Below are 15,667 nucleotides of genomic sequence, written 5' to 3' on the forward strand. Positions count from 1 at the left end.
ACAGAACTGTATCTAATGCGTTTAAATGATTTTATTTACAAATCAATACACATTTTTATTTGAATTATTCATGCCTCAAATGATTAAATCGCATCTCTTCCAGACCTGAAATCTTTCCTACAAAAATATATCCTGAAAGCTAATGCAGGGAAATACAGTTTTTTTGTCAACTTGCTTATACTCGTACAGCACCGTTCGTGAGGGTAAAAACCAACGAGGAGCCGCTAGTAGAAGGCCTCTCTGATCTTTGCTTGCAGACTGTCGCACGTCTTCTTGGCGTCTCCTAGCAACATGGATGTGTTCGGCTTGTAGAAAATGGGATTGTCAACCGCGGCGTAGCCCACACCCAATGTGCGCTTCATCACTATCACCTGGAGTTTAAATAAAAAATAAAAAAAAAACATGTAATACACTTCAGTTGTTGGTGCAACGAAACCACACCCAAAAAACAGTAGACCGACCTGTTTGGACTTCCACACCTCCAGGACAGGCATGCCAGCGATTATGGAGTTGGGGTCCTCCTGCGCTGCAGAATTCACCGTGTCGTTGGCTCCGATGACCAGCGTCAAGTCGGTCTCTGTGGGCCACAGACAGTTTACACATTCATACACAGCGCAGACAAGAAGCTGGCCCACTGCCCGGCAATTGTCCTCATCCGGTGTCATCGGGTTTCCCCGGCAACCGCACTCGTCTCCCTCTGTCCTAAACACAACCATGTGTCTCAGAAAGCTTCTCTGGTTGCTAAGAAAAACAAATCTGCTGCCCTTAAAAATGCTCCATGTGCGTGTGAAAAGAAGGATTGGATTGTTACCGGACAGCCTTCCTGCTGAAGTGAAAACCATGAAGTAAATATTTAAAGAGCTTTCTCTGGATAGAAAAAAAAAAAAGAGAACCTGGGAAGTCTTCGTTGATCTCATCCATCTCCAGGACCACGTCATAGGGAACGCCGGCCTCGGCCAAGAGGACGTTCAGCTGGCCCGGCATGCGACCGGCCACTGGGTGGATCCCAAACCTGTTGGAGACGGACAATGTTACTGCTCATCATCACCTGGATTTAGCATTGATGACTCGATGAGGGAAAAGAAAGTCTCTTTACGTAACATATTCTGAAGGTGATTTTTATATTTGGTTGTGGTGTATTGAGGTATTTTAAAAAAGAGGAAAAGTAGCAACATTCCAATGTAAAAATAGCTTTTGACAAAGTAAACTATTCATCATTTGAAATCCCACTCTTATTATTCTTTAAGTTCGTACTGTCTAGTACTCGGCTTCAAAAGACACATTTCTGCCTTCTAAAAAAGGTGTTGGAAAGAAGTTTGCAGTGCCCCAAAGCACAAAGAATTTTAGCCAGGACTGAAATCTCAAGGATCGTCAACTTTCTTCTCTATGCAAATGTGTAGAGCGCAGACGTTCACCTGACACTCTTGCCCTGTTCCTTCAGCATCTTCACCATGTCTGCGATGGGGTATTGGGCTTTGGCTGCACACAGACCCCAACCTAAAACACACAGAGAATCAACACGCAGCAGCATATCCAAAAAAGGATTCAGATCTTGGGATGCAGTCCCATTTATTTGGCCTCTTATCCGATTTTTCCTTATTTTGTTTGTATCACTTTTGGATTACGTATTTGACACAATAGTACAACAATAACGCCAGTGGTTCCACTACCCTTCGTGCTTTCCTTTGTCTGTCCCTCCTCCTCCTCCTCCTCCTCCTCCTCCTCCTCCTCCTCCTCCTCCTCCTCCTCCTCCTCCTCCTCCTCCTCCTCCTCCTCCTCCTCCTCCTCCTCCTCCTCCTCCTCCTCCTCCTCCTCCTCCTCCTCCTCCTCCTCCTCCTCCTCCTCCTCCTCCTCCTCCACCACAAGTCTCTTTGTAATAAATCACAGCGGTTCGCTGGCCTAAGAGACGTTTTTCTCTTCGGAAACCTTTGGCATGTGTGGTGTGCTTTTGGGTACCTTGCGTGCAAAGAGCTCCTTTCCCTGAGTCGGGCTAACCCCAGTTTCACCCCGGTGGTCAGGTACCTCGGAGAGTTCATCTTTTGCCCCCCCCCCCCCCCTCCCCAATCGAGCCTTTGAAAAAACGTCACCCGTAACTAGCTGATTCCCCAGGCGATATTAATCCGAGTATCCCAAGTTATTAAAAGGGATTCATCCTGCTTTGAGCAACTCAACAACTTCTCAGTTGTCTGGGGAAAAAAAATGTGGTTTTCATCTCACACTCAAACTTCAAGTTCATCGCTGCTCTTACTGCTGTCAAACAAGCACACACACTCACTTTGTTTGTCGAGGCCACGTGGGCGTGAGATCATTTGTTGACAAACTGCTCCCTCTTGTGGTTACCATGGCTCCAATATTTGTTTTTTTTAATTAATTACTGCATCTTATTGAGCTCAAGATGTCCATAATTTTCAAATGATTTGCAAAAGCTTTTTTTCTTCTTATTTCGACCTCAAATACAGATCTTGGCAGAGAACGTAATAATGTGAATTCAATTTAGATGAGTGAGATTGTTGAAAAGCTGCAGCTGGGGTGGAGAAGAGGAATCTGACGTTGAGAGCTGAGCTCCCTCTTTGTCTCTGATCTCAACTCAAACTTTTTTCCGCACCTGGGCTCTGGTTTTCGTCGGCCGTGTCTCCGTCTTTGTGCTTGTGGAGGAAGCGATTTCTGCTGTACTTCAGGTTCAAAACGACCAGTCAAATCAGTCTTTAGCCAAACTAAAAGAAGGCACACCCGGTGGAGTAGATTACCTCATAAAAAACTACTGCGGAGTCTCTTCAATCGCACTATTCTGTCCCACCGGCTCCTCACAAAACACACCCTGAATTCAGCTCACTAGTCAAGTGATGTCACTAGGGTCAATCTCGGTTTGGGTCCAACGAGTCGGGTGTCAGGAGGTGCATTGTGGGTCAATAGGGCCGCAGCCAGTGGAACGTTCCTCATGAATCCCGGGGGTGTACCTGGTGTGATGATGATGCTGCTGGCTTCCTTGATTATGTCGATGGTCTGGTCCAAGTTGACCTCGGTGTGAGTGCCGACGATCTCCATCGGCTTGCCGCCCGCCGTGGAGGTGGTGCCGTATCCGCCCAGGATCACGTTGGGCAGGGAGCGGTTCATGGCCTTGGAGGAGAGGAGGAGGAGGAGGAGGACAACAACTCTTCCCCCAGGTACACGCGGCGAGCACGTTCACACCTTAGACTGGGTACACGTGCGTCTACTCACCACACACATGATGTAAGAGAGGATGGCACCGGAGGAGCCAATCAGAGCGCCGACGATGGTCATCAGATTGTTGTCCAGCAGGAAGCCTTCGGCACAGAGCGCCCATCCGGAGTAGCTGTTCAACACGGTGATGACCACGGGCATGTCGGCGCCGCCGATGGCCGCCGTCAGGGTGACACCCTGCGGGGGGAGGGGGGTCATTTCAGCCACTTTAGCAAATTAAAGCAACGCGTTTGAGACGCAGCATTATTCAAATCTAAAAGTGCCTCATCTCGGCAAAGTCAAGTCAACTTTTGCTCTGACTAAATATCTGTTGTATCACGTGTTAAAAAGAATGTTTCATGGGTGGTTGAAAACTCACCATGATGGTGGAAAGCCCAGACACTCCGACCAGACACCCCATGCCGGTGCCGTAGGTTGAACTGAGCATAAAGGGCACCATGCCCCCCATGGACGCCGCCATCAGGCCGGCGTTCAGCATGTGTCGTCCCGGCAGCAGCAGCGGCGACGAGCTCAGCACGCCTGCAACCAAAAAACGGTTCCAAACAACATATTCAGGCTGAAAAAGTGTCTTTGAAGCGTCTGACCCCCCCCCCCGTGGAGGCCTCTAATCAGCCGCCCTCCACCAAACCGCAGCCGCCGCCCAAATGACTCGAAAGCGTCTCATGTGTTCCCTCTTGATCAGTCGCACTGCGATGCTAATTGGCCACTGCTGACACATGCTCCCTGCCCCCTACCCCCCACCCCCCCCCCCCCCCCCCCAGAGAGCCCAGGCCCAGATTTACCAGAGGATCTTTGGCTTTAACTAGACAAAAAAAACAATCAGCGGCAGGGGACGCAAAGCTCAGCGTCTTCAAACAGTTACTAGTGTCTGTGTCCGATAAAGAACTCCTTTACCTTGAAGCTTGCCGTAGGCCACCAGTGAGCCACTGAAGGTGACGCCGCCGATGTAGGTGCCCATGTAGGCCACGGTCTTGAGCACTCCGGTGGATGGGTGAGTGTCGAGGTGAGGGAACTCGATCATGAACTCGGCGACGCAGGTGAGGACAGCCGCCAGGCCCACGAGGCTGTGGAAGGCCGCCACGAGCTGCGGCAGGTCCGAGATTTCAATGCGCTTGGCAATGGTCAGACCTGAGATGGGAAAAAACAGCAGGTTTCAGTAAATCTCTGCGAGTTACAATTGTTTGTCAAGCAGCAGGCGAAAAAAAACACATTTCTTCATGCACATCGGTGAGCAGTACGAATACAGGAGATTATGGATGTTATGTAAAATACACATTTTTTAAAAAAAGAAAAAGAAAAAATGGTTAAAGGGCAAACACCTGCTTTCAGTAACATTTCTCTTCACAAAAGGGGCTGGATCTTCAAAGCAAATCTAATGAGGCTCAGTTAAGTGTTTAAATGTGTTTCCATGAAAACACTCATTTAACATTGAGTAATGCTTCCGCTGCCCGCGTGATTAAAACGCCATTCATCATCCTGCTTCCTTGAATTACTTTTAACATGTACAACATTCACACGCGACAACCAAAATCGTCTCCGTATCCGGAACAGGGTGAAGAAAATAAATAAATAAATCACACTCTTCAAAAGACCAGAGGAGTCGCATGCGAAGTTAACAACGTGGAACTCATTCACGGTGGTCTCGTAGTTCAAACAATCTGCCGCACTCAATACGGAGCCCTGTCCTGAGCTTTACGGATTCATGACTGACTATTTAAACCCATACGTCACAACAACAACAACAACAAAAACAACGCGTGTATCTCAGGGCTGCGGGACAACACACACCCAGGGTTCCCCCTGTGGCCATAGCCAGAGACATCTGAGACAGCAGCTCCGGGGAGGGTTTGAGGGCACCGAGGGTGGCGGCGATGCCCCCTGCCACTCCCATCATGCCCAGGACGTTCCCCAAGCGGCTGGTGCGCTGGGCGGAGAGGCCCGCCAGCGCCCCGACGCAACACAGGCCCGAGCCCAGGTACATCATCTGAGGAAGAGGTGGGGGGGGGGGAAACACAAGTCAGACTTCTTTGTGTAGAGCGTGAGAGGGACACAGTCGAGTTAAAGCTGGATCAACACACTAAAAAGTTGAAATGATGAGTCGATTACTTGGATGAAAAGTGATGATTTGCCACCCTAACTCTGATCAATACAAATGCCAAACAAAACTACACATTTACAGTGATCACAACCACTTCCACAGAGATCAAATGTGAGTGGACACCTGCTCGATGTTGTACCCAGCGGCCACCGAGGCGCCGTACCCCCCAACAAACGCCGCCCCGGGCAGCATGTACAGGTAGTTGTGCTCTGGAGGGTCAGTGGGACGCTTGAACATGTCCAGCATCTTCTGGGTGATCAGGAAACCACCTACGCACACACACACACACACACACACACACACACACACACACACACACACACACACACACACACACACACACACACACACACACACACACACACACACACACACACACACACACACACACACACACACACACACACACACACACACACACACACACACACACACACACAGGATCGGGCAGGCAATGAATATTCGTCTCTCCTTCTATGTCCGCGTTTGAGTGACGAAAGTCAGACCGGCGATGTTGATGGAGGAAACGAAAGCCGCCGCCAGAGCGAGACCCTCGGGCAGGCTGGAGGGTGTGAGACCGCCGCCCATCAGCACCAGACCGCCAACAGCTGTCAGACCTGCGGGGGGGGGGGGGGGGAGGTCACACGCCATCAGAACGCCAGCCGGAACGTTGGGCCACAACCAGCCCCGGGCGCGCCGACTACCCGACCTGAGATGGCGTTGGTGACGGACATGAGGGGCGAGTGCAGAGCGGGGGTCACGCCCCACACCGTGTGGTATCCCACGATGCCGGACAGGCCGAAGGTGGTGACCATCTGGGTGAAGGCCGCGTTGGGGGAAATGATGCCCAGAGCCAGACAGGTGGACACACCTACAGAGTGACAGAGCAGTTACAGCACGTTGGACTGTGTGTATGTGTGTGTGTAGTTATTTCCAGGGTCAGGTATTGGATGCAGTCTTTTTTTTTTTTTTTAAATCATTTATCATTTTTTCTACCACTAAAGCAATGAAATAATTGAATACGGAAAGAATAGTGATAGTTTTTGCTTCACTTCTAGGGTTGAACTCTTGCCAGGAGCTATTAAAAATGTATTTTCCATGTGTTCATTAATAATAGAAAAAAAGTCCCATTTAGATCTATTGATCTCAGTGTTCTAGGCAATAAAAACGGATTGTAAAAAAACAATAAATAACCCGATTACTGCAGTGCGGATATTTCCGGGGGTGCACGGATGTCTGACCTGCCGTGTAGGCGCCAGCGGAGGTCATCGTGCGCTTGAAGGGCGAGATCACCGCCGTCTTCTCGGCCTTCAACTCCGCCACCGTTTTCTGTTTCACTGGCGGCGGGGGCACCGTTTTGGGGAGGGGCGCGGGGAAAATGTCCTTGCCGTCCTGGACACATCCAGAAAACACACAGGCGGACGGGTGAGAGAGACAGACATCAGGAGTCATTGCGCTGTGGGGGGGGATGGCGCACATCAGATCAGTCCTGAACAAACAGCGAATCGCAGACCAGTTAACGGTGGTTTTGGAAGTTCAATCCTCTTTTAAGAAGTCTGAAATAAGTTTTAACAAGGGGTAAAGCGATACGTCCCGCTGAGGTCGCATGCTTCCTCTGCCATGGACAAAGCCAAAATTCCTGGAAGATTAAGTTTTGAAACATTCTTGCTGGGATCCAGCGAGAGCTCTTCCCAGCTGGGATCAGGGTTTTAGTGCAGTATTTTATCACGATGCCAAGAGGGAAGGAGGGATGCCAGCAGAGAGACAGAAGCTGCCAGTAGACAGTCAAATAGAAACAGAACTAAACAAAAAAAAAACACCTTCATAACAAGAGTCCCGCGGATGACATGATCGATCGTCCCGTAGTCAAACTGGTCTTTGGGCTCGTAGTGGAAGTATTCCTTGTCGGGGCTGATGGCCTTCAGCAGCTTCAGCACGTTGTTCGAGTACAGGGTGCTGGCCTGGGTGGGCAAGCGGCTGGGCAGGTCGGTGTAGCCAATGTGCGTTACGCCCTGGTTATCAAAAAAGAAAGTCGATTCTGTATTAAAAAAAAACCAGCTTTCAAGGAATTTTCTTTTGGGTATTTATCAGAAAGTCTGCTCTCGACGCAGGAAGCTCACCTTGTGAACGTGCAGCTCTCCGGGCCTGGTGGTTTCGATGTTTCCCCCGGCCTCCGCGGCCATGTCCACCACCACGGAGCCGTCCTTCATGGACTCCACGAACTCCTTCTTGATCAGAATGGGAGCGCGCTTCCCTGCGGGGGGGGGGGGGGAAGAGGAAACGCAGGGACAGATGAGGGTTCCACCGAATGTCCCGTCATGTCCCGCGCTCTCAGAAACCAGAAAGTTCAGGGGACATCGAGTCGGCGTCTGACTGACCTGGAATCAGGGCCGTGCTGATCACGATGTCCACCTCCTTGCACTGCTTGGCGAAGAGCGCCATCTCGGCGTCAATGAACTCTTGAGACATCTCTTTGGCGTAACCTCCGACCCCGTCGCCAGACTCCTTGATGTTGACCTCCAGGGGCTCCGCCCCGAACGACTTGAACTGCTCCAGGGCGGCTGGCCTGAGGGGGCGACGCGCGGGTCAAGTTACTCGTCACGGCCGTCGCTCTGCAGTCTGTGTGCGCCGTGATGTTTCATCTCGTACCTGGTGTCAAAACCTCGGACTATGGCTCCCATCGACTTGGCCGTACCTGCCGCTGCCAAACCGGCGACGCCGCCTCCGATGACCAGGACCTGGGCGCACCAGAACAGTCGTAATGCATCATTGTGCGAGGCTGGTTTGGAAAATTGCTCACGTTGACCCGGACAATACGTCGACAGTTTACCTTAGCTGGGGGGACTTTTCCTGCAGCTGTGATTTGACCGGTGAAGAACCTGCCGAAGTGGTTAGCGGCCAAAACCACAGCTTTGTACCTACAAAATAAACAAAGAAATCCAGAATAGCTCCATTTTTTATATATTTACAGGCTGCCAGAACAAGGCATTGATAGGCTGCAGCTTTCAGTAACACCGTAAAACGATTTTGCACCTTCATGCCTCTGGTTGTTTATCTGAGAATGTTCCTCTAGAAACCACCTCAAAACATACATTTACCATCTTGCTTTGAATGAATTCCACCTTTTTCTAAAGATTTCTTAAGATTGCTTTTAACACCGCTAATTTATCACTATAATTAGTGTTATAATTAGTTGAAACATAACTATAATTATGCAATTTTGCGAATTTTATTGTTATAACTTAATGTTTCCCCCCCGGTTTTTAAATACCTGTTGTCCTTTGTGCTGCATCTAATGATGCAATATAAACAAAGCGGATAATTATCCCAACCATTGTCATTTGTCCTCACCCTGCGATGTTAGCCATGGAGCTGAGCGCATCGTAGCCCTGGGCGATGGTGACCCGGGGCACCTGGTCCATGGCCAGCACGTTGCTCTGCCTGTCGGATAGTTTCCTCATCAGCTCCGGGTTCTGCGCTGGATAGATGAAGCTCACCAAGGTGGAGTGGGGCTTCAGCAGGTCCGCCTCGCTCAAACTGGGGGCTCGAACCTACGGCAGGGGAGAAGGAGGTCACATGGGGTAGATTTTCAGTGATACACACACACACACACACACACACACACACACACACACACACACACACACACACACACACACACACACACACACACACACACACACACACACACACACACACACACACACACCGAATTGTCTTATTGGCAGAGGACATAACGCATGTGCGAGGACCTTGAGGACCAAGTCTGAGCCGAGGGCTCCGGTGACGTCGGTGATGGTGGCTCCGGCATCCCTGTAGTGCTGATCGGAGAACTTGGACTCCTCTCCAGCTCCACTCTCCACCTGCACCTTGAAGCCCTGCTTGACCAGCGCCTCCACGCCCGCAGGAGACAACGCCACGCGGCGCTCATTCTGCAGCGTCTCCTTGGGAACCCCGACCACCAGGTCCTTGTAGAGCACACCTGACCACAGAAACCAGATGGATGTTGAGTCCGCTGAACGTGAAACGCGTGAGAGTGCGTGTCTGGTCTTTAATAATTAAAATGTATTAGAAGCCTTCGTACTAGCATGCAAAATCCCCTTATTCCACAGGAGAGCGTGTGTGTGTGTACGGCCTAGATTGTGTGGCTGAAAACAGTGTCAGGTTACACATTTCTCTCCATACACGGCGGGGTGACCTCTCCACCATGGGGACATTATTAGCAGGTGATTGGCTGGTAGCCAGCACACACACACACACACAGAGAAAGGCCTGCACTCCTGCACACACACACACACACACACACACAGAGAAAGGCCTGCACTCCTGCACACACACACACACACACACACACACGCTCGAGATTCAGACTTCTAAAAGCACTCAGTAACTCGCAAAAGTCTCGCTGACCCCCTGCGACAAGTGTCCCTCGAAAAAAAGAAAAAAAAAGTCCGGGCGCACAATTGGCCAGACGGGAGTTAAGCTTTCACAGGTCACCTTTAATTGACCTCTCGTGTGTTCTCACATGTTAGCAGCTCCTGCGGTGAGCTTTAGCTTCGGGCCTGCTTCGCCCGCAGTGCTCCCTGTTATGGAAAAGATCTCTAGCAACCTGCTTATAAACACTCCGGGATCCGGGAAGAGGGAGAGTGTTCTTGATTGAACTCTCATTCCTTCAGTAAGAGGACATCTGAACCAAGAGAAAAGCATGCAGTCTCAGACTGTCCTTTGTGAGAAAAAAAAAAAAAAAAACTTTAGAGGTTAAGCACAGGGACTTTAACAGAGCTGCACATTGCCTACCTCTGGAGGCCTTTTGGTCCCATAACACAGGGAAAGTCCTGAAAGTCCTCCTTCCAGTGGTCCTCTGACAAACCCCTTTCTGGAGCAAAGCGACAGAGGAGCCGGAGAAGCATCGCAGGAGGGTCGACATGGCCGCTGTGCGTCCGCCCACAGAGTCCCTCTGGCTCTTGAATAAGGACACACACACACACAAGCGGAGGCGGGAGGCAAGTTAACTCTAATTCAGACGGCAAAGTGACATTTCAGCTCTGCAGGACACGACACACAGGGCCCACGGCCGGTTACACACTCGAGGATCTGGGAAATATGACGGCACACAGAGGGGGGGGGGGGGAGAGAACCGTGCCAAGTCTGGTGGCGCAGAGGGGAGAAGGCAGAGAAATCAGATCAGATGTTGAAGGGGCTTAAGGGGACAGCTCAGGACTCGGATACAGACACAAACCGTCTTACACAAGACATTTTGAAACACAAATATTTTACTGCTTTGGGTTTTGATTCCTCATTCATTTTCATTCATTCATTCATTCATTCCCTGAATCACACAGTCGATCAGCGCCCTTCGTCCTTCACCTTTTACAGGTCCATTCCTGAATTTGAATGGATCTTTTTGAATGCGTTATCATTGTAAGACTTGCCTTTCAGATTTCCAGAAAGAGCAGGTCCAACTGTCCGTCAAACCGCAGGGTCACCTGAGCGACGTCCTACACAAAATCCCCTGGTGCTGCTCGGGGAGGGAGGGGGGGGGACACAGACGGACAGACGACCTTCCGCAGCTTTGATATCACTGCTGCACTATTTATGTATAAATAGCAAGTCATGTGACTTCACATGGACCACCCCTAAAGCAGATCAACTCCCTGACTACCGGCGAGTTTAAAGGCTGGATTAACTTGTTTACCGGAAAACGGCCAATGGCATCATCCTAAAAGGTATATTACTCATCCACGGTTTTTGTGAGATGCCGCCGCTCGCTTCCCAAGTGGCTCAAAAAAATCACAGATAATTGTGTTGTTTTTTTTTACTGCCTTTTTTTGACGCACAGTGCCAGAGAAAGGTGTAAAACCTAATAGTAGCCACTATATTAATTCCCGTGCTTGTTTATTCCAAATATGTTGCTATTAGGATATTATTTACATAAACAATTTAATTTAATTCCGAATATTGTTTATATCGTTGTTGTTTGGTGGTAATGTTGTGGCAGTTCTTGTTACTATGGTCATTTTATTCATCATATTTGTGGGTCTTATTTTATAAATACGTTTTATTGACAACGTGGAGACATTTCCTTCAACAGTGACAGGAGCAACGTTATTGCGAAATTGATGGTTAAGGATGAATATACAAGAAAAAAAGATTAGGAAAATACAAATACATAAAAAACAAGATCATAGAGGAACCTGAAGCAGAACGTTTTTTACGGATAATGTACAATGCAGTTTACTGTAAAATGTTTGGGAAACGGAAACCAGCGGAAACGCAGGGAAACGTTTTGGTTGGCCATCTTTATTTTTTACCCACATGGACTTTGTAAACATCTTCATGTGTTTTGTAGCAGCAAAGCTAACTCCGATAGCACCTTAGCCAGCACTCACTACTCATCTGGTATGTAACTGTTAAACGGTTTGTGTCAAAAAGTTAAGCCAGCTCTTCATCTAGTTTAAGAAGGAAGTTGTTGCTAAGAGCTAGCATGTAGCTAACGACTGCTAAAGTGACGACACTAGCTTCACCCTCTATGCGTGTTTCTGTTAGAAGTACCTCACCTTCTGTGTTGTTGTTTTTCAATCAATAGCAAAGTATTTATTTGTTTATGTTTTATTTCAGCGGGTCTCCCGGTGGTCGACAATGTCTCTGAGGCTGCTGTCATCGGATCCATCGGACCGGGGCTCCCAGAGATGCAGGCTGGGTCCCGGCATGATGTCCGCGCTGGGTCTTGAGCCGGGCTCCCCGCTGCTGGTGTCCGTTCCCGGGGGAGCTGCCTGTGCACCGCCTGGCCGCGGGCCGACCTGGCGGAGGGTTTTGTGCAGATGGATCTGAAGTGCTGCTCCCCCGGCCTGCTCTCCCATCCGCCCGCCCACCTCCACCTGGAGCCGGACCGGCTCGCACGCGCGCCCTGTCCCAAACTGAAAGGCGCGAAGGTAACCGTGGTGGTCCAGAGTGTCGAGTTCAAGAAACTCACACCTCCTCGCCTCGTGCACGAGCTCGTGAAGGACATGCTGAAAGGCGTGCGTGTCCGCGAGAAGCACGTGGTAAACCTGGAGGATTTCGACACGGAGATTCGGCGTGTTGTCATTGAAAGCATCGATCCGGATTCCACCAGATCTGGATTAATCACCTCGAAAACCGCTGTTGAGGTCGTCGGTATCCAAACGCTGCGACATCACAGGAGCCAGCTGCAGGACCAGAAAATAGTCCCTCTGGGGGGACTGGAGGAGGTCAGCGTCGTGATGTTAAAGTTATTCCTCTTGCCACAAAAGCAACACATGTTTTTTTTAATTTAATTTAAACTTTATTGTAGGTGTGCGCCTCCCTGAGAGAGATGCTGCAGCTGCCGCTGCTCTATCCAGACACCCTGAGCTCTCTCGGGGTGTCGTGTCCCAGAGGTGTGCTCCTAGTGGGGCCTCCAGGTGTGGGCAAGACCCTGCTGGTCCGCACCGTGGTGCGGGAGGTGGGGGCCAGTCTGGTCGTGGTCAGAGGGCCAGAGGTATTCATTGCATCCTTTTTTCTTTTTTTTTTTACACTGTATTTTTTCACATTTCACAATATTTTGTTTAGCATTGTCAATGACACTATGTGTGATTGTATGTCACCAAAATTGCATCAACACTCATTTTAAAATTGAAAACCAGCGTTTAAATCCTTCCTGGAATGTTATTCCAACGAAAACACACATGTGAATCCATATATAATAAGAACTAATGCCAAAGGCCTTGTTGATTTTACACATTTTGAATAAAATTTTTTCTTTCTGTATAAATACAGATCAGATCATCTTCATTATTGACAGTAATTGTGAGCGACTGTTTTAAGGTGGTGGGTTCGCGGCCGGGGGAGAGCGAGGAGAAGCTGCGAGCCGTGTTCGAGCGCGCTCGCTCCGCGGCCGAAGAGGGCCCCTGCGTGCTGTTCCTGGACGAGCTGGACTCGCTGTGCCCGAGGAGACGCGGCTCCTCGGCGCCGGAGAACCGCCTGGTCGCTCAGCTCCTCACGCTGATGGACGGGATGAGAGGGTCCGACCGCTTCCTCGTCGTCGGAGCCACCAACCGGCCGGACAGCTTGGACGCGGCGCTGCGCAGGCCCGGGAGATTCGACAGGGAGGTGATTGGGGGGGGGCGGCGGGGGGCAGATGATGAAACACACACAACCCCGTGACACCATTATGAATGCTAACGGATCCCTGACCGTCCGGGTCTTCCCGCGTCCGTCCTCCAGGTTGTCATCGGAGCCCCCACCGCGCAGCAGAGGGAAGCCATCCTGTCGGCTCTGTGTGCGAGGATGCCCGTGTGTCCCGGGGTGGACGTGGCAGAGCTGGCTCAGAGGACCACGGGCTACGTCGGGGCGGACCTCAGCGCCCTGTGCAGAGAGGCCGCCATGCACGCTATACGAGGCAGCTCGAAGGTAAATGATGACGACGTTTGGGCACATTTTTAGCTACACGTGGAACCGTCCGTAGGGAGGTGTGCAGGTTGGATTGCGGTGTCTTGAATTACTCGTGGTCATATATATTAGATACATTTGCAACCAGGACTCCTTTTGAAATGAGATATGTGATATTCCTGGTAAAATAAAGCAAATAGTGGTTTAATGTAAGCCCTTGGGGGAGAAGTGTCTATGCATTTTGTTCTTTTTGTTTTTCTTGGGCTTCCTTGTTATTGTTGTTACAGGGTTCAGGAGAGCAGGCGATTGGTACCAAGCACTTCCACGAGGCCCTGAAGGCGGTGCGTCCCTCCTGCCTGCGGAGCAGCCTGGGCAGGACGGAGCTCTCTCCGACCTCGTGGGCGCAGATCGGCGGCCTGGACGAGGTCAAACTGAAACTCCGGCAGGTACGTGAACACAAACCGCCCCCGAGCGCGCTCCCTCGCGAAGGGAAGCGCGAGAAAGTAACGCCGACATCTTTCCCCCCCCCTCCCCTTCTCTCTCGTGCCCCGACGTGGAAGAGTATCGAGTGGCCGATGATGTACCCCGAGGCCTTTGCGCGCCTGGGCCTGTGTCGGCCCCGCGGCGTGCTGCTCTACGGGCCCCCGGGGTGCGCCAAGACGACGCTCGTCAGGGCCGCGGCCGGCTCGTCTCACTGCGCCTTCCTGTCCGTGGGCGGCGCCGACCTCTACTCCCCGTACGTCGGGGACTCCGAGAAGGCTTTGGCTCAGGTACGTTTTTTTTTTTCTTTCTCTGGCGTTCTTGCCACGCTGTGGCCGCGTCCTGCAGCTCCATCCGCAAAAACCACCTGTGGCCCGTCTGTCCACCCCCCACCACCCCCCCCCCCCCCCCCACGCCGCGCGTGCAGCTGTTTCGCCAGGCCCGGGCCTGTGCCCCCTGCATCCTGTTCCTCGACGAGATCGACTCCCTGATCGGCTCGCGGCCCGACAGCCAGGCGCCAGGCGGCGTGCAGACGCGCCTCCTGTCGGTGCTGCTGAATGAGATGGACGGAGTCGGCCTGAAGACGCTGGAGAGGAGGGGGGCCGATAAGATCCTCCAGGCGGAGGGAGCGGAGCCGAATCGCGCCCAGGAAAAGGTCAGGTTATCACGGAGGCTGTCTCTCCTACCCTCCCCCCCGTTCGCCCCCCCCCCCCCCCCCCAACGGAGTGGACACTTAAAATGCCTGTGCTCTTTGACAGTTGGACAGCCAGGAGGTGTGCAACAAAGATGTGATGGTCGTAGCTGCCACAAACCGACCTGACTGCTTGGACAGCGCCCTCCTCAGACCTGGCAGGCTGGACCACATCATCTATGTCCCGCCCCCTGACCAGCAGGTAAGCCCGGTGTATCAAGGGGATTTTGGAAAAAAAAAAAGTATGAGAAGGCCTTTTAGAAGTGATTTTGAAAGATGACGCACATGCATTTTTGTTTAACCGTGTGTCTTTAAATGACTAACATTGTGTATTTGTGTGTCCAGGTCCGTCTTTGCATCCTGAAGATGTGTACAAAGTCGATGCCCGTGGACACCGACGTGTGTCTGGAGGAGCTGGCCGCAAAGACAGAGTTCTACTCTGGGGCCGACCTGGAAAATCTCTGCAAGGAGGTAAAGGCGCGGACCTCGGCGTGCTACAGGTGTTGACATACGCGATGAGGTGAGGGTGAAAACTGCTTTTTGTTTTCCCAGGCTGCTCTGTTGGCGCTACAAGAGGAAAACATGGAGGCCTCGGCCATCAAGCACGCATACTTCCTTCGGTCCCTCCACAACATGAGCCCCTCTCTCACTGCCCAGCAGATCCAATCCTATCATAAAGGTCCCAGATGACCCCCCCCCCCTTCCCCCCACGAAGTGTATAATTACTAATTTTTCTTTTTTCAATAAAATAAGTAAAAGTTAACTTTTGGTATTTTTCCTTTTTTTTT

At 51.1% G+C, this 15,667-nt stretch overlaps 2 protein-coding genes across 3 annotated transcripts; one reads left to right on the forward strand and one right to left on the reverse strand.

Annotated features, from left to right (window-relative positions):
- Positions 1 to 16: 16 nt before the first annotated feature.
- Positions 17 to 10,885, reverse strand: LOC119199472 (NAD(P) transhydrogenase, mitochondrial-like). Of its 2 annotated transcripts, XM_037456902.2 has the most exons (22): positions 10,753 to 10,885; positions 10,118 to 10,283; positions 9,073 to 9,302; positions 8,672 to 8,871; positions 8,151 to 8,238; positions 7,970 to 8,058; positions 7,699 to 7,886; positions 7,441 to 7,574; positions 7,141 to 7,332; positions 6,562 to 6,712; positions 6,030 to 6,191; positions 5,827 to 5,937; positions 5,444 to 5,589; positions 5,011 to 5,206; positions 4,117 to 4,350; positions 3,581 to 3,741; positions 3,220 to 3,399; positions 2,958 to 3,117; positions 1,416 to 1,497; positions 894 to 1,012; positions 462 to 577; positions 17 to 371 (listed from the first exon to the last, which is right to left on the reverse strand). In XM_037456902.2, the coding sequence occupies exons 2-22, from the start codon at positions 10,245 to 10,247 to the stop codon at positions 225 to 227; spliced, it is 3,216 nt and encodes a 1,071-aa protein (XP_037312799.2). In that variant the 5' UTR covers positions 10,248 to 10,283; positions 10,753 to 10,885; the 3' UTR covers positions 17 to 224. The 2 variants fall into 2 exon arrangements, with proteins under 2 accessions (XP_037312799.2, XP_037312803.2); XM_037456906.2 differs by lacking the exon at positions 10,753 to 10,885 and having other exon boundaries at positions 10,118 to 10,428.
- Positions 10,886 to 11,603: 718 nt separating this feature from the next.
- On the forward strand, positions 11,604 to 15,586 carry afg2b (AFG2 AAA ATPase homolog B). The gene is given in 12 exon segments (XM_037456920.2): positions 11,604 to 11,719; positions 11,939 to 12,077; positions 12,080 to 12,549; positions 12,633 to 12,818; positions 13,145 to 13,429; positions 13,544 to 13,729; positions 13,996 to 14,154; positions 14,269 to 14,478; positions 14,616 to 14,843; positions 14,947 to 15,081; positions 15,225 to 15,350; positions 15,432 to 15,586. Coding segments are annotated over 11 exon segments (2,241 nt in total). The 5' UTR covers positions 11,604 to 11,719; positions 11,939 to 11,959; the 3' UTR covers positions 15,570 to 15,586.
- Positions 15,587 to 15,667: the final 81 nt, after the last annotated feature.

This window comes from Pungitius pungitius, chromosome 4 (assembly GCF_949316345.1).
Source record: "Pungitius pungitius chromosome 4, fPunPun2.1, whole genome shotgun sequence".
Classification (NCBI taxonomy): Eukaryota; Metazoa; Chordata; class Actinopteri; order Perciformes; family Gasterosteidae; genus Pungitius; species Pungitius pungitius.